At 40.4% G+C, this 25,386-nt stretch overlaps 2 protein-coding genes across 3 annotated transcripts in view; one reads left to right on the top strand and one right to left on the bottom strand.

Annotated features, from left to right (window-relative positions):
- Positions 1 to 1,370: 1,370 nt before the first annotated feature.
- WBP4 (WW domain binding protein 4) lies at positions 1,371 to 24,343 on the bottom strand. The gene is made up of 10 exons (XM_064408682.1): positions 24,209 to 24,343; positions 17,794 to 17,866; positions 16,236 to 16,298; positions 16,007 to 16,130; positions 14,999 to 15,211; positions 14,169 to 14,224; positions 11,228 to 11,294; positions 9,143 to 9,273; positions 7,887 to 8,116; positions 1,371 to 6,486 (listed from the first exon to the last, which is right to left on the bottom strand). Coding segments are annotated over exons 1-10 (1,167 nt in total). The 5' UTR covers positions 24,211 to 24,343; the 3' UTR covers positions 1,371 to 6,278.
- The window catches only part of ELF1 (E74 like ETS transcription factor 1), an 86,091-nt gene continuing 85,031 nt past the window's right edge, over positions 24,327 to 25,386 (top strand). For both annotated transcript variants that reach the window (XM_064408676.1, XM_064408673.1), the window contains exon 1: positions 24,327 to 24,460. The gene's annotated coding sequence lies outside the window, so the exon portion shown is untranslated. The remainder of the gene's footprint in view (positions 24,461 to 25,386) is intronic.

Below are 25,386 nucleotides of genomic sequence, written 5' to 3'. Positions count from 1 at the left end.
CTTGAAATTTAGAAGCTGAGTCCCTTCTGCCAGCTTGACCCAGGAAATCCTGAAGGGTCTTTGTCCTAAGCTTTTCCTGCAATTGCATAGACATGTGTATGTCAGCAAAATACTGCTATGACATTTGGGATAGAGTGGAAACACTTTTACTGGAGGCCACTGCCTGCAATGCTCTGCTTTATAAAAACCAGATATATTTGCTTTTCCTCACTGAGAACATGTTATTTGAAAGTGTTTTCTCCAAACTTAAAAAATACTTGAAGCCATATTTTATTCTAAGCTCTTCCACCCCAGCCTTTCTGTGGGATGTAAGAGCCGAGAGATTGTGGCCTGGCACTTGTCCTCAAGGAAAGGGTGTGCAGCATAACACTGCTGTTTCTGAGGTGTTTTCAGGATGGAATATTTCAGCTTGGGCTTTTTGGTTCCTATAAGCAGTCAGGACTTTCAGCAAGTAAATCAATAGCAGGAAAAATTACAATAACAAAGCATGGGGAGGAAAAGGGTAAACAGTTTATTGGGAAAAAACAAACAACAGAGCAAGAGGACGTTCCTCTGCTCAAAACAGCCTTCTCCTGCAGCTTTCCTTGTCAAATAGTGTTACAGCAAACATAAACTACCACCCTCTGCCTGGCTTCCCCTCAGCACTGCCTGGGACCTTACCCACAGACACCAGGTCACAGCTCGTGCAAGGCACCAGCTTCACCGCTCTGCAGCTCCTGCTGACTGACAGGAAATGTATTCCTGGACCTCCTTCATTCTCTGCTGAGGTCTCACACAGCAGTGTCTCACCCAGCCAGCAGGGAAGGCAGACAAAAGCTGTGTGTGCCTGGAAGCAGCAGCCCTTCCATGGCAGTGCAGGGATGGATGTTCACTCTCTGCAAAAGGAGGGCAGCCTGGGTACCTCGCCTCGATTGCTTTCATTGAGTCATCGAGTGTGCATCTGACCCTCAGAGCACTGCTCATTGTTCCTAAGGCCAGCAAATGTATGAAGTACTGAATCACAGTTGGTTATAATCAAAAAGCTCACATATTCAGCTTTATTTTGAATGTTACTAACAGTAACTGCAACAAATCTTAACCTGAACTCAGTTAAAAACTAAAATAAGAATTTAAACCCGGGGTTTTTGTTACTCATAACTGATGCACAGAATAAACATCCAGTTTACTGCTTAAGGTGCCACAGGAAGGCACACAGCTAATTCTACTGGTGGCCACAAAATAAAAGTATTTATTGGTAAGAAGCATTTCTGTATTTACAGATCTATTTTAGTTTATATTTATCCCAGGCTCCATTTTGAACAGAATCTGCACCCCTAAATCTCCCAGGTTGCCCTAAACCCTCTGAACAGATGCACAATGGTACAAACACAGATTGTTCAAATGAAAGCTTTATTCAGTATTTTCATATAAATTCCACTTCAAGAGCTTGCAATACTTTGTAATTGCAACTGAGAAACCAGCTGTTTAACTTTGCAGACATTACTTTTAAACTAAAACAAACGCTTTTCAATCACCCCAAGCAAGCCATTAAAATCCACTGTCTCCAGTCCATGATCTGTAAAACATTGTCTGCTGGTTTTTAACAGGCAGGCATGGTTTTACAGGTAAAATCAAATCTGCTTTTGAATCCTGGGAATTCCCCACATTCTCCAGGAATTTCTGAAATCTGGCTCTCTGGGAATCCTCTTGGGCAAATTTAGCCTTTTTGAGATGATAATTTGCAACACTTTTTGCTTTGTACGGAAAATTTTATTCAAGTTCTATCCTGAAACATTTCACAAAGCTAAACCTGTTGATCACACAAACAGTTAACACAAATTCTAAGTTAAATAATTTAGCAGGTAGAAGGTAGGGGCACTTAAGAGGTAGATAGAAGCGAGACTGAAGAGGTCTGGCTGACAAAACAGAACCCAAGGGTTGCCATAGCTGATAGAAGGAGGTATAAAGACAGCTTTTGTACCAACAAGCAAAGGGATCTAAGGGCTGCAAACCCTGTACGAGGAATGGAATCTGTCTTGGAAAAAGGAATTATCAAGGAAATCAAAAGAGCACATGTAAAGTCTTGAACTAGCTTGTGTGTTGTTGGAAAACAGACAGGGCTCTTCAGGGCACAGTGCAAACAGGCAGCAGAATCGCTCCTGGGAGCCGGGACCTGGACACACGGTGGCTACAGAAGAACATGAAGCTTTCTGGAAACCTCAGCAGAGCAGGGCAGAAGTGAAGGAGGACAACAGAAACACGGCACAGCGGTGATAGAGATTTGCATATCTGGGAATACAGGAGGAAGACAATTCAAGGAAGACAGCAATAATAAGGAAAGTGCTAAAAAAGGGGAGACACAACTCAAAAAACACATCAAAGAAACCAAGCAGCATGAAATTGGTTTTTACTCCCTTTCTGAGATGCCAAAATTTGCACTGAAATAAAATTTCTTTCAGGGAAGAAAAAAGAAAGGAGAAATATTTATACATCCACAAGTTAGTGAATTTAACTCAGATCCATGTCATGATATTCCCCAAGCCCTCCCACTTCTGAAACTGAATATTGGAACTGGATGATGCTGCAGGCACAGATTTTATCTATGAGAGTCAAATAAAACTTTACCCTATTAGGAAAGTGTGGATTTCAATCTACAAATCCGCAGGTGAAGGATTAAAATGTATTTTAGCCTAAATAGGAACAAGGATTATTTTATAACATGGCTAAAATTGAGCAGTCTCTGCACAGCTCCTGGCATAGCAAATGCTCAACAAAATAATTTTTCTTTTTTTTCTGTATATGCAATGTATTTGCTTCCAAAAGCATTACCAACTTCAGGCAGGCCCTGCTGTAAAAACACACAGTCTTATGCTGTGAAGCTGCCTTTCTAAGCAGACAAGGTGGATGAAAACATGAGGCAAGGAAAGAAAAATACAGAGCAGTGAATTGACTGGCTCAAAACCACACAGAAGAAATCATAATCAGAAACTACAACGACTTCCCCCTGCTCTCTGGCTCTCCTAATATTGCTTATAGTGTCTATGACATCATACAAAACCAACAGTGTAGTCAAGGAGCTTGCAATAAAAACAGGCAAGCAGATAAAAACTCTGTCTGATAGATCAGCCAGAAAAGACAACACTTGCCTGAAACAGTAAAAGGAACATTCCTTTGTCAAAAGCCAGCACAGCCCAAAGGAGGGTTAGCAAATGAGGGGCATAACAGTGGCAATACCTAGAGGGCTCCTATAGCAAATTCCAAAAGCAGAAGAATTTGCAGGGAGATAGAACAGAAGGGAGGGAGATCTGTGCAAAACAGATGTCCTGGAAAAGCAACATCTGCCTTAAATCTCATACAAGACAGTATTTTTGTGTAGAGCAATAAATATTTGGTTTAGATACAAGTAAGGAAATTGAATGACAGCATGGTGCACAATTAAACAATTAGGTTTAATCAATTAATTAGGTTTAGGATATATCAGAACTCAACTGGCCCTTTTTATAACTTACACTTAACAAAGAATTAACTGGTCTCTGACTTTCAGAGGTAGTGGAGAGCAAAGTGCTGTATTTCTTTGTGAAATGCAGGCTTTAAAAGTCACATCAGCTAAAACCACACGTATGGTATTTAAACTAACTTTACTAGCTGTAAGCAAAGAAAACTTTTAATCTTTTTTCCTAATGTTCTGATCTACTTAACACAATACAAAGACCTTTGGCTCATAGTACAACTAACAGCAGCTCCACAAGGAAACAAGTTTTGAACACTCATTTTCAGATGTCTTTAAACATCTGCTAAAGAGATTTAGTTACAGGTATCTTAAATCGCTGCCTGTGACCACTTCAAAGTGACAAAGCATTTTGAAGAAAAGATGCTAATATTTTGGGAACCTCAGTAAAAGAGGAAAGCTATTCTCCTCAGAGGATATTAAAAGTGGAGCCTACAAGAAAGCCCTATACTATTTGATAAAACTGTACTAACAAACAAAAACAGCTTTTCAGAAATCATAATGAAATGCATATACTTTAGGCTTGGAGTAACAGAAGGAGAATGAGTACAGCAGTACAAAAAAATTTCTAAGAAAATAAAGAATTGTACTTTAAAGGGAAGCATGACCAGCTGGTAACACAGCAGCTTGCAAAAGCAAAGGAGCAGAAAAAATCAGATGTAGTGGGAAGTCACTGGTAAGGGTGCCCATGGCAGACAGTGTCTAAGTCATGTGAAAAGCAAATGAGGTTTAGGGAAGTATCGAGAGTTACTTTCAATATGCTAAGAAGTATTGGTGACATCATGACATCATGCATGGCCTTAATCGAGGTGAACTAGCCCAGGGAAATCCATCTAGGCAAGTGTAGTCCAGGCAGATGCAGGCTGGAATGGGTGATGAGGAGCACTGGTGGGACACTGAAGATCCTGTCACACAAGGATGCTGTTTGTGATTTGAAAGAGAGAAGATGTGATGGATTCAAGGTGAAGGGAAGCTACTTAGCTCAAGGGCAGGACTTGTGTAAATTGGAAGAGTAAACTGGCCACAAACACAAGAAAACTTCAAGTTAGAGCAGGCTCCCAGAGAAATGCAGAAGTAAGAACAAATCCTAAAAAATGTGATTAAGAAACCCTCTCCTGGGAGTACATGTTGTACATTCCTGCATCTCAGACTTTGAAGCATCCTGCATGTGTCCTGCATCTCTAAATAATAATCCAGGGTCAGATATTACAGTAAACTTTCAAATTTATCAGAACAAACATCAGCCAAAATACACCAACCCTGAGGAAGCCAAGAAAACACATGGGATTAAATACAATAATTAATTCTCTTCTAAATACAGTAAAAGTCACAGAATAGAAAAAAGAACTTCAACTTCCACTGTAATACAGAATAAACCAGATTCCCTCTCCTGCACTCCTTTCTCAATTGAGCCAACAGATTAATAGTTGTTTTCTCAAAGAAATTCAAGCTCAGCAGTTACCAACTCTATTTTACTGGACTCTTGGCAATTGCCTTAGCTGCATTCCTTCTTTTTTTGACGGAGACTCTCCTGAACAAAACACTGTGAGCTTCAATAATAGAGACATAGTTTTTAATAAATTCATTATTTGGACCTTTCTGGTTCACTGTTTGATGGCTAGAGAAGCAATGAGTGCAGCTATATTCTGACACAGACAACAAGTTCTGGTGATGCTAAATGCAGACCAATCCCCACCAAGTGGGACAACCCTTAAGAAAACATTCCAAGTCATCTTGGACTCTACAGCCATCAGCTCTGCTGATCTCTTGGTTTCCTCCCCTATAGTACTGAGAATGATGAAGCTTCAACACACTTAGGCCCTCTCAGCTTATCAAACACTGCAACCATAAAACACACACTTCTTATCAACAGAAAAAACACAACCACATCAAAAATGGTCCTGTATGCTGTAGCAGGGCCAAGTCTCTAAAGTACTTTTTCATTAAAATATCAGGCAAGTGGGTTTTTTGCTAGGAAGTAGACAAAAAGAAAGCAAGACTAAAAAAGAAAACTTGATAAAGTAAAAGGAAGGAAAAATTCAAGTAGACAACAATAAAGCAGGAGACAGAAGACATCACAGAAATGTCTACTCCAACAGGGGTGGCTCTGGTGCTGTTACTACAAGTTAGGATTCATCAAGGTTAGATTTTCTGCAGAGGTTTAATACATTTACTATGCACATACACAAATAATTTTTCAGAACATCATTTGGAATGGGTGGCACTGATGTGACTAACTCTTCTAAAAACAGCTTCTAAATGATCAGTTTGAAATGCTGTCAGTCTCACCACCCACTCTTTTGCAAGTGATCAGACGAAGGTTAGTAAGCACAATATTCTACTCGTTAGTGAGAAACTACACCACATAAACAATCTTGGGGGATGATTTTACTCTCTAGTATACTCTATTGATCCAGTTCCTCTATGAAAATAAAAGGTCTGCTTCATTTTTGTCAGATTAAGGATTACTACATTCTCACATACTTAGAAAAGGAGTAAAAAACCTTATGAAATGTATTTAAAACAGCATACACAGAGCAAATAGAACTTGGATGGCATGGTTACAATAAAGAATACATGTATTTACAATATTGCATAAGTAATTTAACACAAACTTCCATTCCAAAACCAATCACATCAAAATAAAATAAAAAAATATTAAACTCACTTATGTTTTATTACCTATAAATCCTTAACTTCTATCCAACACTTTCTTTATAAAAGCCTGTTGAAAATATTAAACTTTTGATTCACTCTAGCTTAAACAGAATCTAAAATGATTTGTTAAGTATTACTGATCACTTAGTCTTTGTCTTAAGTTTCTAGATTTTCCATTTTCAAATTTCCTCTTCTTAAATGTTGGCACCCCTTCTGTCAGGTCTCCAAGGGAGGTGACTGTCTTCTCTTTAAATATGACTGTTTCCTCTTCTGGATCCTCTAGCACTGGGGGTGCTACATTTTCACTCTCTGTACTTGGAAGCTCCAGGTCCACTTTTTCACTGGGAGAAGAGAGGAAAATGTGAAAGGGTTAATCTACACGGAGAAAACAACATGGTGTACTGCAGTCAGCAACAGCTATTTTTATTTCACAAAACAGCTTTGAGCTAGATGCAGTCTTGTAGTTATCATCATGACAGGCATCAAGAAAAAACACCCATGTTCTTTGTTTCTTCTGCGTGGGCTGCCATAAAAAGTAACAAATGAATACCTTATTCTGTACAGAACTTATAGCATGGCCCAAGCACTCATTGTGTCAACAGTCCTGCAAAAGATAACAGGGCTGTATGTCTGTAAATTTAAGACTACTGAAAGACAGGAGACAGTGAGTAGTAGCAGTGGTTCACTGCCAGAGCACCATTGAGTTGTTTGCCTCAAGTGCCCATTCTGAAGGGAATGCATGGCAGAAGAGAGAGCCAGCTTACCAAATTAGACAGTGATCCTAAGCCGGGAGAGGTGGCTTTGGAGGGCAGGATTGCAGCCAATACTGATCCAAACAAATCAAAGACAAAAACTAAAAATGACCTATCAGTTTTAAGAGGTCAGCAGCAAAACATTATGTTCCACAAGGATAGCCCATGGCACAAATGTATGACAAAGAAGAAGAACCAATGAGCTGGCAGAAAGTTACCTAAATCACAGGTATTGCACCAGCACAACACTGCTGCAGAGACATTGGCCAATCCACACAAGAATACTTTTGCTACTACTGAGTGTTAGCCTGGTGTCAGCTCGTGTACTACACCCAGTCTGAGGTTCCATGCTTCTAGGAACACATGGATCTGGCTCAAGCACCCAAATAGGAGCCACAAGAATGATGGCAAGTCAAGAAAATGTGATTGTTGTAGTATCCCAAAAGTGTAAACCTTCTGGAAGTGGTTGGCACTGTGGTTGGCCTAGACTGAATTTAAAGTAAATAATAAAAAAAAAATAAGGAACAAAAGATCCACTACAGGCATTATGCAGAAAAACAACCCTTCTGATCAGATGCACTTCATGAAAACATCTGCAGTTCATTGGTCTGACATGGGGGAGATAGAGAAAGAGATCACAGGAACTCCTGGGGCAGCTGAATCAGTTTGTTGAAGGAGATGATGTAAGGAACATAACAGAGTAGCAACATTTAAATATTTCATACTCAGCCTCTGAAAAAACAGTGCATTACTGTGATTCTTAAATCACTTCCATTTACTTTGTACTAGTGGTGAACTTGTGCACAAAACCCAAAACACCACCTCTGTCTGCAATGGGGAACTATTACTTAAAATAATCATTGCGAAAAGAATTGTATTTGGGCAACATTTCCAATCACAGTTGTGCTAATTCTGCCAGAATTCAGAGGAAAAAGCTTCAGTTCTTGCAAACAATATTATGAAAATAAGGACGGTAAAAAGATACTCACCCTGCTTCTTCTTCTTCTTGTTCTTCCCCTACTTCCTTAAGTGCTTTCCATTTCCCATAAGGGTTGGTCTTGTTAGATCCATCACCAGAGTTTTCTTGGGAAGCTGATGTACTCTCCTCTTTATCTGTAGTTTCTTCTGACTTAACTTCTCGCCATTTCCCATAAGGGCTTAACTTTTTAGCTTTGGGAGATTTCCCTTCCTCTGATTCCTCACCATTATCTCCTTTCCTCTAAAGAGGAAAAAACCCATCTTAAGCAAAAAAGCCTAAATAAAAACATAACGTAGCTTTATTTTACATCTTTTATTTGGTACTGTTATTATCTACTTAATATCTACTATTCATGCTTTTCAACCAAGCGTAACTTGAAGCAATAAATTCATATTGCAATATAATCCACATACTTTTCTTCTTGAGCTTTATAGATGCAAACAAAATCTTAAATGTTACAAGAAATTAAAGCAGGAAAATCCCATCTACCAAGGCTGAAGTTAGCAAACTTACAAACTCACTTGAAAACAAAGCTTAGCATATCTTAAAATAAAGAGGAAAAATTTCAAATACAACTTCCTCTACATGCAGATACACACACTTATTGCTAATACCCGGTAGCAGTTTGTAATGATACACAGTGATACTGTATGTGTTTCACAATTAACACCTGTCTAGGAATACATTTTGTATTTAAACTGCCTCTGTCTGTTCTGAATTACCAGCTTCAGGGAAACCATCTAACAAAACCAGAGACATTATCACATGTTTTATCCCAAAATTTTAATTTATGTTTTAAATATATAATTGATACAGATTTTATACTATGTCCTATGTTTTTTCTCAATTTAATAAGGAAACTACAACCATATCATTTTCAGTCCAAAGTATTCCCTGAAGATCTATTGGCAGTCACATTTACCAATGAAAGGTTGAAGTCATCCTCACACTGAAATCCAAACCATTTTGTGGATTATTTCAGAGAGATGACAGTGACCTTTCTCAAAGAACATCACATGTCTTGTAGAATTCAAGGTACTTCTGGTGTGTTGAAGGAAAGATCATGCTTTCTATTCTGGAACAATGCCACTAATGAGCCAAATAATTGAATAAAGATTCATTTTATTAAGAAGTGCAAAATTTTACTTTCAGTCACACGTTTTAGTCTCATTTCAGTAAGTACAGCCTATCAAAAATCATAAAAGATTCAGCTATAATTTTATAGTATAAGATAATGTATGCAAAATAAATCTGAAGAAAACTTACCTTGAAGTTTGTTTCTGAACTCTCTGCTTCATCCTCACTATCTTCTGAGTCTGATTCAGATGCTGTTTCTGCACGTTGACCCTTCTCATTTGAAGATGAAACAAAACCATCCGGTTTCTCCCATGTGGATACTGTCCAAGACATTTGAACAACCACATTATTTATGCCTCTTGTTTTGATCTGTTATTGCTTCAACAACATAACCTTTCAGAAGCAGTGCTGCCTTATGCAAAAATACAGCAAATAATTTAACAAAAGGCTTTTGCCTTTGTTTGGTACATTTGTTTTAATAACCATAATCAGAAAGATAACATTTCTTCCCAGCAGAGACACAGTCAGGACAGCTGAGTTTACTGTTGATAAAGCTTGTTTTAATTAGCTCTTACAAAAAAACATCACACATGGCAAACTGTGACCCTCTCATCCTTACCCAAGACAGACAAATAAATTAATTGCCCTGTAGCTGTGCCTATTTGATTTGATTACAAGGACATGACAAAGTAAAGAACGATAACTGCAAGCTTCAGATCTCCAGGCAGCTAAACCCTATTCTAGTGCTACTTTTCTTAGTAATATTAGGTCTCTAATTAAAAGAGCTCTCATGCAAACAAGGAAATACAAACATCAATCTGAAAAGACATGGAAGTACGGACACGATATATACATACACATATATCCTAATTTTCAATTTAAAAGTAGTATTCCTGTATATACACTGAGAAGAAATACTCAAATAAAAGTTGACTCAATGGTCTTAAAACTGGTTTTAGTAAGAATATGGCAGAAGTACACCAACTTTCAGACTATAATTTTATATAAGCTTTCAGATGTAAAAATCCCTACTTTTTTTCCTAACTGCAAACAACACAACATGTAAGTGCCTAGATGTATCTTGAAGAAGCAAATATGTAAGAAACTGGCAATGCATGAATTTGCATGAACAGTGCAGTCTCTTAAGGGTACTGCTGTCACCTGGCTTCAGATTAGGAACTGAGCAAGTCCACCTTCCCAGGTGCCTCATAAAGAGTGCAGTAGGTGCAGCCTTCCAGACTCGTAGCACCAAGCCTGGAGCCATCAGTCCCCTAAGTTATGTGATTGACACGAGACACTTCTAACTATTTATATCAGTTAAAAATTTGTTTTGTCATTGGAAGATGGGATTACTGTTAACAGAACAGAGAAGTAATTTTCAAACAGTCCCAAGACACACAATTACAGCTATATAAAAGTGAGGGATTTTGAAATCTCAAAAGCCAAAATTCTGCCAAATGTGATGATTAGAAACATTCTTCACAAGTGTCATATGTCCATGAAGTACTTAAAAGAACAGCAAACATAGTCAAAAATGTATCTGAACTTGAAAGGCAATCTTTAAAAATAACCAACATCTCCTTTCCCTTTCAAAAGAAATTGCAAATCCCTTGGGCAGGGGAGTGGCCCAGTGAAAAATGGAAAGGTTTTGGATTAGTTTTATTGGTTGTTTTTTTTGGTTGGGTTTTTTTCCCCCCCTATTCTTGGCATCATTAGCAATGCCACTTCATACCCAACTGCAGAAGGAAAACTCATAGCCAGCAAAAAAACCCACTTACTCTCCAGAGAATCATCATTGACCTTAAAATTATTCAAATAGATTTAGAAAACAGATGCTATTCTGAGGGAGTTACCACGAAGTTCCCCATGTAGGGAGAAAAGAAGTAGGAGGTAAGATTCTGGACTTTCTTATCAATGCTATGTCAGCAAGAGGAAAAGTTTAGGAGATTCTTAGTCAGTTCTACATCCCCATCAACACAAAATCCTCCCTTCTTCTAGTTTCCAAATTGTAATTTCAATATATACGTAGTAAAAATGAATGCCTAGTTTAGAATTGCAAGTTGAATGTCCAAAAAAATCTCTGAAGCAAAAATGTATGCACACTGACAATGCAGCCAGAAAGCCAGTGCTGACTTAAGCAACTATTTTATTCCAACTAAGCCAGCAACTAAAAAAATACAAAACTTAATAAATAATTCAGCTATTTGCAAAACAAAAAGAGATTTTTTTGAAAACCCTCTCTCCTGACACAGTATTTAAGAAGAAAGTATTTACCTCCAGTTTGTGTGTTATAGTAATAGGTATGACCATCTTCAGTGACACCTTCCACCCATTCTGCTCCCTAGGAAAAAGATACAGGAGCTTATGAAAAAAAAGTTTTCAGGATCAGCCAATGCATCACTTAAGAGTCTATTCAACCCCTGAGTACTTTTTGTCTGTGAGCACCTCACTGGTTTAAAACTTGAATCCCTAATGTTGTTAGAAAGTACTTCCTCTGACTCCAATAAGATGGAATTCCACAACTTAAAATACTGCAAATGCACCTACACAATTATTTCTCAAACAGTGGATAATTAGTATGAGGCTGCATAATAATTGTTGTTGTACTGTTTAAATTTTTATATAGGCCATTATTTTGCATGTTTGGGTTTTCTCAAAGTATTCACCCCTGAGGCTGTAATTTCCTATTTGTGTCATTGTCTTCAGTGGAGACTGCTGAAAAAATTCTCCAGGAGACTTAGGTCTTTGTGAGGGCTACAGAAAACTAGTACCAATAAATTTTATCACAAATTAAATATACCCAAACAAATAAAAATTTATCCCAAACCTGAACATTGCAACAAATAATTATAGAATCAAACTTTGCATGTCAACAATTTTACTTCTTTACTAAAGCACCAATTTCAACAATGCACTCTTTTTCCCTCCTGGTTAATAAATAAACATGAAATGTGGCTGAACTTGCTGGTATATCTTTGTGGATATGTATTTTTTTTTTCTTTTTCAGGATCAGCTACAGTTATATAATCAGTCATTACACATGCTCTAACATCTTCCTTACAAAACCAGTTTTCATCCCTGCTTACACACACAACTACTTCCCTGCTCCTTAAGTACCAATACTGCCAGCTCTGTGTTGGGCAACTTCACCATATATTGTTTTGGTGTTAATAAATGTGTATGTGTATACAGACATATACAGACAGGCTTTTGCATACCTATACATTTGCTTAATATTGTTGTTAAAACTTTGGGGTTTTTTAAATAAAATCACAGTACAGTCAGAAGCTGAAGTTCTTGCACCCACTCTGTAAGCACAAAAAATTGTACTGATAGTTTCAGAGCAGGCAAAGGCACGAAAGCCTTCAGAATCACGCTTTCTCAAGGTTTTGCCCCCAGAAGTTTCAGTGTGCTGGTTTTGACAAAAGAAGCAAAAGCAAAGTTTATTTTAAGGATAAAGAGGCTAAAAACATATAACCCATCTCTTTTTATTAAGAATTAGACCCTGAGCATTTGTAGACCTGTTGGTTAGAGGTTTTCAGCCAAAATCTGACACCGGCACACTGAGTGTGACATAAATGCTAAGCACACTTTCAGTCTAACTGGTTATAGGCAGCCTTCAACATGCCCCTTCCTGTCCTCCCCACTGCTTACCAAGTCTGAGCAAAACCTAACATGCTGTAAAACCAGGAGGGCTCCTGGTACAATGTGTTGCAAGTATGCCCTTTAATTTCTGGGCAGTGAGTCCTTGCTAGAGATCTGGAATGTTCCCAATATCCTTAGCTCAGACTAAATAAGGGAGCAATCAAATGCTTGTTTTTAGTGATAGCAAAAATAACTCAAGACAGGACGAAGTCACTGTGCAGGGTGAGGGAGGAATGGCAAAATACAGCTGTGTGGTGTTAGAGATACTGGGGGCTGAAGGTGTGTGCTTCTGATATGGCCAGGATGAGCTAACTTCAAACTGATGCCAAGAAGGGAGTGCCTTCTCGCCCCCAATCTGCTCTGCCCACATTGGCATTTTTTCTGATTATTCAGAATGCTGATAGCAGGGAAATAAGTCTCCAAAGCACTAACCTAAACTCTGATGCCTTCACTGCCTGCACTAGGTCACTGTCAGGGTAAATATGTACCAAGGACCATACAAGATTAGTTTCAGGACCACATCTTTCAGTGGAAGGCTACTGTAAGACTGACTTTACATATTGCAATGCTATGCATCGACTGCAAAGATAAAGTTGAAGCGCTGATTAACAAGTTGTTCAAAACCACAGGACAAGGGAATCAAAAAACCAGAGTAGCACACAATGTAAAGATAGAGAGCTACACAATGTCAAGCACTCTGAAAACACCGAGGTTTTTTTGAACTCCAGTGTAAAATCCAACACTGGCAAACCCAACAAAACTGACATCAAATTAAAGAGTATATATGACACCTGTCTTGAAAACAGGGAAATGTAACATCACAGGAATGTTGGAAAAATCCTGGTTTTAATGCTGTGAAGCACAGAAATCCTAGAGTGGTAAGTATCATGGGAAAACATATTAATCATAACTTTTTCTGCCTTTGGAATATTCTGCAAGTTTTTCCATGCCTCAAATAAGGAAAATTAAGTAATGTACTAAATACTAATTTTGCTGAATAATTGCTTGCATATATGTTCCATGATCATAAGAAACCCAGTAAAAATACAATTTATTATGTAACTGTATCACAAAGCAAACACAAAAAAATGGACATTCTTTTTTCTTAACTACCTGACAATGCAGTCTCAGTATTGCTTTGGATTAAGGAAGCTTATCTACTTCTAATGTGTAATATTTTTATAGTTTTTACATTTATCTATTTATATAATTATTATATATAAAAACTATAAATAGTTTTTTATAATTACATTTCATTCAAAAAAGGTTTAACAGAATTTATTCAGAATTTCGCAAAAGCTTTCCATTTTATGGGTTGAAGCACAAAAGAAGTATATTCTGCAGAAACCCCACCATTACTAATTACTTCTCTTCCCTTGACAGACAAATTAGCCAAATAGGATTTCTATAGTAAAACTGCAGTTTATCATAAAATATTCTACATATTCAAATTATATTTTCCTAATTTTAAAGGGCAAAAAATGTAGCTTCGTCAATCAGACAACTTGCAAATTGCTTATATTATTTAAGTGTTTACAAGGACAAAGAAAACGATCAATAATTTGATTACCGTTTGTGAGTTTTGAGAGTTGCCTTGGAATCCTTTAGGTTTCTCCCACTGTGATTCTTAAAAAACAAAAGCACATTTCACTGTTTCACATCGTTCAATTTCATTTATATTTAATAATTTTTACTAAAAAAAGATCTAAAGGATATGACACTGCTGTGTGCACACATATAAACAAATTATATAAATATATATACACCACTCTGGAATATGAATAATCCTTGACCAAACGATGGTATGAACAATAAACCACATAATTACAGCTGGCTCTACTGGAGCTAACAACCCTCCAGACTCTATTACTATGCCTGATACAGAGATACAGGATTTTTGGTAAAAAAAAACTTATTAAATACTACAGTAAATACTAATGCCAATTGTTAAATTTATAAGAAATAGTTTGTAACATTCTCATTAATCATAAAAGAGGGTTGCTTTTATATTCTAAAGTAAATCACAACATAAGCTCCTCAACAGAAGTCAGTTAGATAAATCCTGTAAATGTGGAAAGACACAATGAGTTTATTTCACATCTCTGATCACAAAGCTTCTTCAGGAAGAACACGGCTATCTTTGTGTACTTAACCCCTGGCAAGCTAAACATTTCCAGAAACTGGAATTACTGTATTCTTCCACTATTAATCAACAGTAAAACCAGGCTGAAATTCTGGATACTCAAGTCTCAAATGCTATATACCAAAACTCCACCTAAGTGTTCACATTTTAATTAACAGCATACTACTGAAAGAGCAGAGAAGTAAAAAAAATGCAGATAGTCTTTTCTCACTTATATTTGGTAGTTATATCTGCACTTGCTCCTCAGTAACTGTTACCTCCAGTTTTTGTGTTGTAGTAGTATGTATAGCCTTCAGGAGATAATCCTTGCACCCACTCCTTCGTTTCAGTTTTAGATGGCATTGAGGCGTCCTGAGGTGCCTTTTTTTTCTTTTCTTTCTTTTCCTTCTTCTCTTTCTTTTCTTTCTTCACTTTAGTTTCCACTGTGTTACTCTGTGTTTTACTCTGTGTTGAACTGGAACCTACAGCATCTTGGAGAAAAAAATATCCTTGAAATAAAAGTACTATTCTGAACTTAAATATTAGTCACTCTTGCACAACAGAAAATAGGAAACTTTGTTCTTATGAGTATTTTCACTAATGAGTGAAAATCACTAGTATTATACTCCTAGCAGGTGCACTTAAAAGACTATATTAAAAGAATCTTGCTTTATACCACTACTATAGCGTCATAACAATGTCCAAATTTAAAATGATGAGTTACCAAGAGAAAAATCATAAGGACCAATGAGCTCTAACTGAACAACAAAAGAGAAAATAAAAGAGTTATGAAAAAGACAGCTGCTATAGGGGCCTGAAACTACAAACTTGTTTTTAAAGGATAATATGTCTTCACTGTCCAGAACAAAGGTACTTGCTGAGCTGCAAGCTGACTAGGAGATTCTCATCTCCACTGTTTCACACCAGTGGGAAGCCAGCCTCTCCTACTCATGGGAACTTTTGCCTCCAACCGGCAAAAGTGAAACATAAAATTAATCAAAGGAAGCTGCACTGCTGATTCAAAGCACCAACTACAGCCTTTCTGTTAACACAGTTTAATTTTTCTCCAAATTTGATGTTCCATGGATCAGGGGATACCATAGCTATAAATACTCTGTACTGCAACTTCTACTACTGGCAATTTGCATACTCCCTTTTTTTAAAATGAGCAACACTCCTGGAGGCCTTCTCTCTCGCTCCTAAACCTAATTTAAGACAAAACTCTCCTATTCAATATTCTTTCTATTCAATTCTGTCTTTAATCTTCTGGCAGCTGTATGAACTACCTGGCTTAATTCCAAGCCTTTTCATATCCTCTTGATATGCTTTCATTGCAGCCTCCTCCATTGCTGCAAATTCTTTTGACATGTTTTCTTCTTCTTTTGCCTTTTCCAAGCTTTTCTTCTTAATCTAAAACAAACAAACAAAAACAAATCCCAAGAGAATAAATTAAACCAACCTGATAATGAAAAAGAGTAAAAATAAGCATTTGTGCAATTAAGATATTTGAGTTACCTCACTAATTCTCTTTGCCACATTTTCTTTATGATTCTTTCCTCTTTCATGAAAGTCAATGCTCTTCAAAGTAAGAAAAAAACCAAGAAAAGTAATATGTATTATACAATTTTAAAACAGTTAATTTTAGTTACTTAAAATTTAGTTGAGCTAATTTTAGTTGAACAAGCCTAAATGCAACCTGTTCTGAGAAGACCTACAGCAAACACTACAGCTCTAAAATGGCTATAGGAATACAGAAACACTGAGAAACATTCAACAGAGAAATTATAAAATCTCATAGTATTAGATTCTATGAGTAATCTCATAGATACTATGAGATACTATGAGTAATCTCATAGTATTAGAATAAGATTCATTTTTTTTTTCAAATAATACTGCTCAGCACACATGTTAGAGAAAAATAACAGGGAATCTGGGTTCCCTCTTCATGCTATCCTTCCATGTATCATCAGGACTTTTTTTGTCCCTGTTCTCATGAAAGTCTTTAAAAACCATATGGGTTATTTAGGGTTCCAAGTATTAGCTACTGCTCTTAATTACATTAGGCTGCACTTCAGAAATAACTCATGAATTTAAACTAATCTGCAGGTTCAAAAATCTGAAAAAGAGAGAGAAAAGGAGGAAAAGGCAAAGTGTGAGAGCTGGATAACTAAGGACAACAGAGCAGTCTGCAAACCAAAAAGCTGCCAGAAAGACTGACACCAGTAGGAGCTGGAAGGAGTTCAGAAGCTCAGGTACAACAGTGGTTTTTCCTCATGTGGTGCTCACATAAAAACATCTGTGCTCATTTGGGTGTTCAGATGTTAGATGCCTAAGCCTGACCTTTGCACAAACTGATGTGCAGAGGATGCACATCCCAGGATGACTCATCTCATTTAGAGACAGAATTTACAAATTGCTCAAATTCCTCCCTTGACATGTATTTCTCTTCACTTACTCCGAGAAGATACCTGCAGTTCATGTGAGCTAATTAGGTATCTTACTGTAAGCCAGAGGAAGCTCAGCAGCTCTAGGAGTATCCCTGGCATCCAGCCAGGAATGAAACACCTACTGCTAAGGAAGACACCAATGTGTCTAGTAGTCTGCAAAAGGCATCTGCAAGTCTGAAACACCCTTCTGTAACCCAGTAATGCTTCTGTGGGCTGTGTGAAATGAAAGAAACCTGCTTTAAGCGCTCAGAGCACTGGCTGTACTGTGCCTACCACATACAAACAGTACAGATGCCAGGTTTTGCTTTCTACTTGCACATGAAAGCGAAGGACAGGTGCAGACAGTTTCAAGACAGACCAAATGTTAAGTTACAGAACTCGAAGAATAAGCAGGGTCAGATATTTAGTCCCTATATGTACTGCCAAGGAGAGCAGCAGACACCATCATGTATGTGGGTATCCGGTTCTGATGTAACATATTTTAAACACTACAGGTATAACAAGGGCATTTTTATAGAACAAATTTCATGCATCAACAGACTAGTATAAAAAAAGTGATGTTTAAAGCCTGTAAATCAAATTCCTAATATTTCAAAATATGGACATAGTATGGTAGACCATCGTACAGGTCTGTTGTCTGCTATCCAGCACTTGCAGTAATCGCAGAATTTTTTAGGCTGAGATTTCCAGTAATCGGCCCTGGGGAAAGAAAAAAAAGATATATAATCTGAAACAATAACCAAAGCCACAGGTTTTCATATCTATTTATATATATCTTCAGAAACTAAATTTAGTCTTCATTGGGTGATTAAATACTACGAGTTTGGTTTTCTTTTTTTTTTTTAAACCAGGTCTACCAAGGGTAGCTGTATTAACAACTGTGTCTCACAAACCACAGTTCAGTATTGGGATTTTGACCACCTGACCTCCAAAATCTGCAGGATTTTTACAACTGAGGCAGTGCTGTAAGAACCAGAAATATGAGACAAAGCAAGCCAGAGAAAAACAAGCAGCTCTAGTTACCCCATTTAAACATGGAACAGTCAGAAAAGTGCAACTTGCACTGTTTTTCATAAAAATGCTGGATACTGTACACAGTGAACTCAGCAACACAAAGTTGCAGTTCTGGACAACGCTGAGCTACTGTGGGGAGTGAATCCCAGACCAGATTCTGACCTGTGGGGTCACAGACACAGCAGTAAATTGTTTGGATTTTTTACACTGAAAGCACTGTTTGGTTTGAGTGTAAAAAAGCAGGAATTTCTGAGCCATGTAATTAGATAAGCGAGCAAACTTGGGGAAAACTCTTCAGAGCTGAAAAGTTAGTATATAAAAGTACTTAACAATAAAACCAACAACCTCCAATGGCTGTTTCTTCATCAAAAACTGCTTTCTAATGCCAGATGAGACTTATGTAGAAGCAATTCTATTTCTCATTGGCTTGCAGGAATAGACAATGCTTTGGCTCACCAGAAGACATTTGAACAACAGAATTAAAATTACAAAGAATGAGGGACAAAATTTAAAAAATATTCACAATTATGCTGATAACATCAGAAAAACTGAATCTTGGCCTTTTGTCTGTAGAACACTGTACAAAGTTCAAGGAAAATACTTCCTGATATTGACTAAAACCAAAACATCTTCCATGCACAACAATAACACCCTCAGCCCTTATGATATGTGTGAGCGGATCTTTAATTACAGAAACAGACCTGATCAACTCAACTCCTACAATTGTAGCAGATATCAAAACACACTCTCCCACCAGTGCTTCACACAAAAATACTATTGCCAAGAGGCTATGAGTATTTGAAAGACTAAGTACAAATGATGTATTCTGCAAAAATATATCAACCTATAAGCAACAGCACGGTTAGCAATGCACAGCTTTTCAAGCAATTTCCTGGAAATCTAGAAAGAAGCAGCTGGGCTTTCCTCGATTTAAACAGAAATCTGCTCATCCCTAAATGGTGTACTTTAGAACTGTGTGATTACTTAGTCACACATTTAATTGAAAGGGTTTTTTTGAGACTTATACCCAAACATACTGGGGCAAAGCCCGAGAAATCTAATGCTCTGGCTGGAAAACCAGGTGAGTGTGAGGGAGAAATTCAAAGCTCAGAAATACCTCAAGTTCCCTTTTCCTGCTTGAGGTATAAATTGTCTCTAAACTCTTTGACATCATCTACAATAAATTTCCAGCTAAATGCAGGGTTAAACTTCCTATGGCAATAGACCAATTTTGATACAAAACATAAACTAAAAAAAGCCTCACTGCATGTTTTGGATGTGCGAGAACCTCTGCCTTCTTCCAAGTTTAACCTAAGACAGGAGGCTCTTTCTCTTCAACAGAATCAAATGTAAGTGCTAAAATTAAGACTGTACAGCTGCACCCACCACAAGTCAAGACCTGAGAATTTGACAAGCAGTATTTTCACAGCTCTATTTTACACCAATTTCTTTCCTAAATGCTGCTGGCCACCACATCTGTTGCAAACCACTGTAGCAATACATAGAGTAATCACTCTGGAGAACCTGAGGGCACACCTGTGGCTTCAGTACAAATTCATATCTTGATATAAGTCTTTTAGTTTCATCTCATATTGGCTTTCATAAAAACTCTCTCTCTACTGTTACATATAAAATAAATGCAAATGGTAGCGTGCACAGCTATCCTAAGAACCTTAAATGCTGCAGTTCATGATTAAAGAAATTGTGTAACTTAAGATCTCAATTCTGTGATTATGAGCATGAACCTTATATACAAATATTTATCTTAAAGATTTTTCTACTTGAGTTGACACTACTGACAAAAAAAGAGCAAGCTCAGCTGAAATGCTCATTGAATAACACCTGCCACTATAACAACAGCAGAACCTGCAAAGTTCCAGTAGTGCTGCAATGAGAGCAAGCCAAAGAGGAATATTTGGAAAGGAGCAGCAATTGAAGTGAAACCCCACTTTACTGAGGTGCTTCATGGGCTCCAGTCACAATTCAGATCCATGACAATTTTTAAAGTCTGTGATTGTTTTATCAATCTGACAAATACAGGCTTGGGAGTAAAGTAGTACAAAGGTTTTTTATTCTTGAATAATTGTGTACAAGTAATAGGAAATAGCTATTTTATAAAGTCATTGCAGTCAAAATAGTACAGCTTTTAAGACTCCTTGTCTTCTGCCAGAAGTTAAGCTTGAGTTAAGGTTTCAGCTCTACAGCTGGCCAGCCTCCTAAGGACTAGAAAGTTGGCCAGCTGGCCAGCACCAGTACAACTCCCTTTCTTCCTTTTACTAAAACAAGGAGACAGTCTAGAGTACATCACGTCTGCATTGTCCAGGTTTGCAGGGTTGAAGTTTAGCCCTGCACACATTTCACCAGGCGTGCCTCCCCAAAGGGAGCTTGGTGACAAGACCCAGAGAGAGGTGCCAGTTTTACTGCAAAGCTCCAACTCAGCAGAAGGGTTCTGGACCAAGTCTCTTTGGAGCCCGACCTTCCCAAGCTCACTGAGCAAGTTGATTTGGTAGCCTGCTACCAGGGAACAGGGCAGCATCAACACAGATGGGTACTGGGCAACCTCTGGGCAAACTACTGTAGACCCATCCAGACTTGGAAATCCCATACTAACTCACAACCAATTTGTGTCTCCCCAAGAATAGTGATCTTCTTTCAACGTTTACTGGTCATACCACTCAGAAAAAGAATGAACAACATTTCAAGGGGCTAAAGGAAAATGAAGGCAAAGGAGGAAATGAACATCAAGCTGGTTTTTTGGAACTCATGAGATGACAAAGTCTTGTCTGCAAACAGCAGAGTGCAAATTGATCAATGTTAAAAACATTTTCAGATTTCTGAAACTAATTTTAAACATCAGAATGAACAAGAAGACGAGAAAGAACAAGTAGCAACTCTGTACTAACAATGCCTATTATTTGCCATTCCAAAAAGACAGGAAAATTATGAAACTCAGAGAGAAAGCACTGAAACTCAGGTACTTATAGTCTGCACAAGGCATTCCTTGAGCCAGGAGAATCACACAGCCTATGCTGCAGTGACCAGGTTACACATCCCAGTGCAGTGTTTGAGAGTATGCAAAAAGGACAGGTTCAGAAGTAACCTGCAGAGTAACTCAAGTACTAGAGTCCAGGGCTCTGAACTCTCAACGTGCAGACTGCTCCTCCTCACAAGTTACTGTACCAGGAATGTTTCAACAGGTGGTGCAAACAGCTTTCCTTACACAGGGAAGCTTAAAAACCCTCATAAAGTAGCTATCTTGAGCTGAGACAGCTTTGCCAAACTTTACGTGGAGATTGGGCCAGAGGATTTTGTTACTACCATGTACTGAAATCAAGAGGGAAACAACTGGTTTAGGTGGTTCTGAACACAACGAAAAAGAATTTTATTGTACAAACAAAATCTGGAAGCATTTGCTTTGAGTAGCTCTGTTCTAAAATATCTGACTTGAAATCTGGCAGGGATGCAGGGGGTTTGTATCAGGGATGTATCTGTCCAAATCAGAAGCCCTCAGGGGTAAAAAACAGAATACATGGGCTCAGCAGTCTTCTTTGGTTTGAGTATCTACAACCTCCAATCACTTTACAAGAATGTAACATCTTAAAGCTTCCTGCAAGTTTGAGCACTAAAGAGCTGCGTGCATCATTGCCTTGAATACACGTGTGTGAGTAAGATTCAAGTTCTTGAGTACACAAGCAAATTAATTCAGGGTAGATACTGCAACTATTCCATAACAGCCAGTTAAAAGGACAGAATCTGTTATTATTTCTGAACACTGTTTGAAATACTGCATACTTCTGAACAAAAGTAACACTTCTGTAATGGAAAGAAGTAGGGAAAAAAAAAGAAAAAAAAAGGAATTCCATGTATTCCACCACAGACCCTCCTCCATATGGGAAGCTGTTCTAAAACAGCTAATGCTAATTCAAACATCCCAGTATTGGTGAGATCTAAAATTGCAATGCTAAGATTGACAGAGAAGATCAAAAATGCTTTCTTGTATTGTGAAGTAGGTCCCAGTGCCATGGCCCCTAAGGACTCACACTCCCCAACAATTCACAGCAACTCTGTTCATTCATAGTTTACTAACTGTACCCTAAAAACTCTTCTTAGTTAAATACCCTTAACTTTTGAGGTTTTTTAAGGCATTTAAAAATAAGGTAAGGAAAAGACTATCCCTGGCAAGGTCAGTACATGGGACTGTCCTGCCTAACCCCAGCTTGCTGGCTTTTAATAGATCACACAATATATGTTTATACCTGGGCTCCTACAGAGTAGAGCTGGATGAGAGTTGCATACACATGAAATATGGCAGCTGTCTGAAGGGCTTTGCTCTTCTGGCCCTCAAATCACATATATTTTTTGCAAGCCCTTAGTAAATTCTAATGCACAACCCAAATGTCTGCTTCTTTTTATCATTATGTTAGCCCCCTGTGAACTACATACGAATTACAATATCCAGTGGAAAACAGAGTCTGCAGAAGCTGCTCAGCCTGACCTGTATTGGCATGAATCTGCTTTGCCAGACCTCTTTGCAAAATTATAAATTACAGAATCGCAGAATCATTTAGGTTGGAAAAGATCTTTAAGATCATTAAGTCCAACCTTTAGCCCAGCACTGCAAAATCCACCACTAAATCATGTCCCTAAGTGACACGTCTATGTGTCTTTTAGCTACCTTCAGGGATGGTGACTCAACCACTTCCAATGCCACAAATACTTTTAACATACAAGAATGCACAAAGATATCAGGGAAGGCAGCCTTCTGCAGTTCTCTAGGTCATCTCCTCTTACTTCAGTTGTCTAAACAGTGAGGTAGAGTTGTCTCACTTCTCCCTGTCCATAGATGGAAACTGTCATCTCAAAACCAGCACACTTTGCATCCGAAAGAGACACTTGAGAAGCATATTGAACTCCTTAGGTGTGTGTGTTTCACCCTCACACATGGAACCTAAAGTGAACTGTCTGAGTCAGCTTTCAAAAGTTAAATATCTGAAGTCAGGGATATCTCCTGAGAGCAGAGGTCTGCTGCTGTAGATGCAGAAGAAGGATATGGGCTATGTCAGGAAGAATGTGATAAGAATTAGAAGAGAGGAAAAAAACAGCAACATAAATTGGGTCAGGAATCTGTTCAAGTATAATTTTAGCAACAACTACAATTAAGAACCCTGCTGTACCCAGTACCAGTCTGCAAGGCAGGCTCACATAGCTCACCGTCAAGTACTGCCCCACAGACAGACCTCTAAAGAAACGTTTGAACACATCAAGATTCTTTTTTTCAGCACGGAAGTCAGGATATTTTGAAAAGTAACAGAAACAAGCAGATAGACATACAATTCTATATGCCATTCTCACCTAATAAAGACAGAGGCTTGAATTTTCACACATCCCCCTCCCCAAAACGTGGTCAGGTATTAACACAAATTTCCTAATGGAAGGCTTCAAACAGGTAGTGATGCCCGGGTAAAACCAAGGCACAGACAATTTTCTTCCTCACGCCTCGCCCAGAACCAAAGGCGGCAAAGGAGGGAGGACCTGGGACAGGGAGGGAGGCAGGTCGGGGTGACGGAGAGAGGGGCAGGAGGGAGTGCAGGGGAGAGGGAGGGAGAGAAGCGGGGGTGAGAAAGGGTGCAGAGAGGGGTGCAGGGCGAGGAGCCAGGGCCCATCCGCAGCGCTCCCGCTCCGAGGGACGCCGAGCGCCCCGCCGGCGGGAGGCGAAGCTGCCCGGCCTGGGCTGGGGCGATAAGCGCAAGACAGCGCTGCAGAAACAAACAACCTGACGAGAGCGGCAGGCCGGACGGGAGCAGAGGGAGCGGAGCGACAGTGAAACGCCTCACTCAGCGGGGCGGGGGTCGCCGGCCACAGCCGGGGCACGGCCGCAGCCCCCCTGGCCCCGACCTCCCCACGGCCTGCGGGGAGCCGGCCCGGCCCGGCCCGGCCCGGCCCCCGCACCACACGCCACCAGCCCTGCCCGAGCCCGGCTCGCAGGGCGGGGGGCTGTGCCCGCTCCCTCCCGGCCCCGGCACTCACATCGCCGCTGCCCCGGCAGCTCGCCGCGCCGCTGCCCTGCGCTCCCCGCCGCTCGCCGCGCCGCTGGGGCGGGATGGGGCGGCGCCGGGAGAGGGAGGGAGCGCGGCGACGGGAGCCGGGAGGGCTCAAGCCGCGCTCTCCTCCCCGCCCTTCTCCACCTCCTGCCCTCACCCGCTCCTCCTCCCTCGTCCCCGAGGAGGCGAGCGCTCAGCGGGAGCCGCCCGGACAGGGAGAAGGAGCCGCGGCCGCTCGGTGAGTGCCGCCCGCCGCCCGCGTCCCGCGCTCGGGGGCACCGGGAGGCTCGGCCGCCTCCCCTACGGTGGGCAGAGACACCGCGGGCCACGGGTTCGAGCCCCACCGCCGGCAGCGCCCCGTGCCGAGCGGTCCCTGCCCGCGGCACCCATGGGAGATGAAGGGTGTGGGGAGAAGGGCGGTGACAGGGTGCGAAGGGGCTGGGGGGGCAGCGGGCCCCGGCCGGGCGGCGGAGCGCGCCCTGGGGCGGCGGCCAGCGGAGCCCCGTCCCGCCGGACGCCGCTGCCAACTTTCTGGGAGTTCGGCGGCGCGTGTGTCGGGAGGGCTCCTGCCCGTAGCAGCTTCACCTCCTCCCGCTCCCCGCTGCCCCCGGCGCCGCCGCCCTGCCCTCCCGCGGTCCCTGCCTGCCTCCCGGCCGCCTCTCCCGCCGTGGTGGGGCAGCCGCGGGAGGGGGGCCAGGGCCGGCGCCGTCCCGGGGCGGGGGGGACGGCGACGACACGGGCACACTGGGGCGTCCCCGGCACACTGGCCCCGGGTCACCTCCTCCGCTGCTTCCCCCACAAATAAAACCCACCCCGGGCTGGTGTTCCACAGCACAGCCTCACCCCCTCCCTCCGCCCTGCCCTGTGTGACTGATCTCCCCGCGGTTCTGCGAAAAAAGTCGTGGTAATTCACCGGCTGCAGCTGGCAGCCTGTTTGCTACAGTCACGCACAGGGGTGGAGGAGAAGCCTGCGGAGTGAGTCATGGCTGTAAGAGGCCCTCCGGTTGTTTATGGCAAAACCAGGGGGGTGGCTCATTCAACATGTGGGAAATACGGGCAGTAAGAGTTGCCTCGATCCATCCTACCAGGACAGGGCAGTGGTACCTGTGCCTAGCACCCCTGCCCCAGCTCGCTGTCGGGCTGCCTCAGAAAGGAGGTGGGGAA

The sequence above is a fragment of the Passer domesticus genome, chromosome 2 (assembly GCF_036417665.1).
Source record: "Passer domesticus isolate bPasDom1 chromosome 2, bPasDom1.hap1, whole genome shotgun sequence".
Lineage (NCBI taxonomy): Eukaryota > Metazoa > Chordata > Aves > Passeriformes > Passeridae > Passer > Passer domesticus.
This window is presented reverse-complemented; position numbering and strand designations above follow the sequence as displayed.